Source organism: Anopheles cruzii, unplaced genomic scaffold, assembly GCF_943734635.1.
Source record: "Anopheles cruzii unplaced genomic scaffold, idAnoCruzAS_RS32_06 scaffold05280_ctg1, whole genome shotgun sequence".
Classification (NCBI taxonomy): Eukaryota; Metazoa; Arthropoda; class Insecta; order Diptera; family Culicidae; genus Anopheles; species Anopheles cruzii.
In genome coordinates, this window is record NW_026458865.1 from 1 (window position 1) to 1,026 (window position 1,026).

The 1,026-nt window shown below is 54.7% G+C and overlaps 1 protein-coding gene across 1 annotated transcript; it reads right to left on the reverse strand.

Annotated features, from left to right (window-relative positions):
- Positions 1-17: 17 nt before the first annotated feature.
- LOC128277273 (acanthoscurrin-1-like) lies at positions 18-623 on the reverse strand. The gene is made up of 2 exons (XM_053015714.1): positions 462-623; positions 18-401 (listed from the first exon to the last, which is right to left on the reverse strand). Exons 1-2 carry the CDS (start codon positions 621-623, stop codon positions 18-20), a joined length of 546 nt encoding a protein of 181 aa, XP_052871674.1.
- Positions 624-1,026: the final 403 nt, after the last annotated feature.

Here is a 1,026-nt window from a genome sequence, read left to right on the forward strand (position 1 = left end):
TTTTCGACATTTCGTCTTCAGTTGAACTTCTTCAGCTTGCTGTAGCTATAGCCGTGCCCGTAGCCACCTCCGAATCCACCCTGGCCGCCGCCGCCACCACCGCCGATCGATCCTCCCTCCTGCTCGATACCGATGCCTCCCTTTCCGATGTTCTTGACGATGGCCTCAAATCCGTTCTTGCTGTCGGCGTGATACTTGACGATGCGCGTCGAACCGTCCGGCTCATCCAGAGTGTACTCTCCCTTGACGACATCTCCGTCCCGGACTTCCCACTGGCTCTTGTGGTCACCGGTGTGATAGTCCTTCACTCCATACTCGAACTTGTACTTCGGATAGGCGTAGAAGTCCTTGCCCTCGTATCCACCGATGCCTCCGCCGCCGATGCCGCCCTCGAAGCCACCCTGCATTAAAGGAGCATTACTTGAGAGCCATCCAGGATTGTCGCACCCTGTCGCACATACCTGTTCTCCTCCGAAACCGCCACCAATTCCTCCCCCAATGCCACCACCGCCGCCGCCGTAGTACTTGTACGGGATGTGCTTCACCTCGCTGACGAATCCGTGGTGTTCGTAGGCCAACACGGAACCGAAAACGGCGCACACAACTAAAGAAAACTTCAGCATCGCGGAGATCCTTTTGTTGAACTTCTTTTGACAGCCGTAAGACTTCAACTGGTGCTTTCCGACTTCTGGACCGGGCGTTTTTATAGTGCAAAGGAGAACGTATCGTGCACACGGAACTGCTGGACCGAAGATCATAGACCGTTGACGCAAACGGCTAGTGCACTTTTGGGATGGCCTCCGATGGCTGCCAGCATGAAAGTTACTATTTGCACGTAAGGCTGACCTGTCCGGTAAGACGCGAGAGTTGCACGAACACCGCAAGGAGTCTTGTGCAAATGCGAAAGCCCACGATGGTGCGGTCACTGGTTGCTGTTCGATGTTTTTTTTCCGCTGCCAACGCCAACGATTGGGTCACTCTGCCCGGGTGCATAAATTAGCACAGAAACAGAAATCGAACCGCATC

Coding starts and splice junctions, on each gene's coding strand:
- LOC128277273 (XM_053015714.1), bottom strand. CDS start 623: ATGCTGAAGTTTTCTTTAGTTGTGTGCGCCGTTTTCGGTTCCGTGTTG. Junction 402..461: donor GCGGTTTCGGAGGAGAACAG/GTATGTGCGACA, acceptor CCTTTAATGCAG/GGTGGCTTCGAGGGCGGCAT.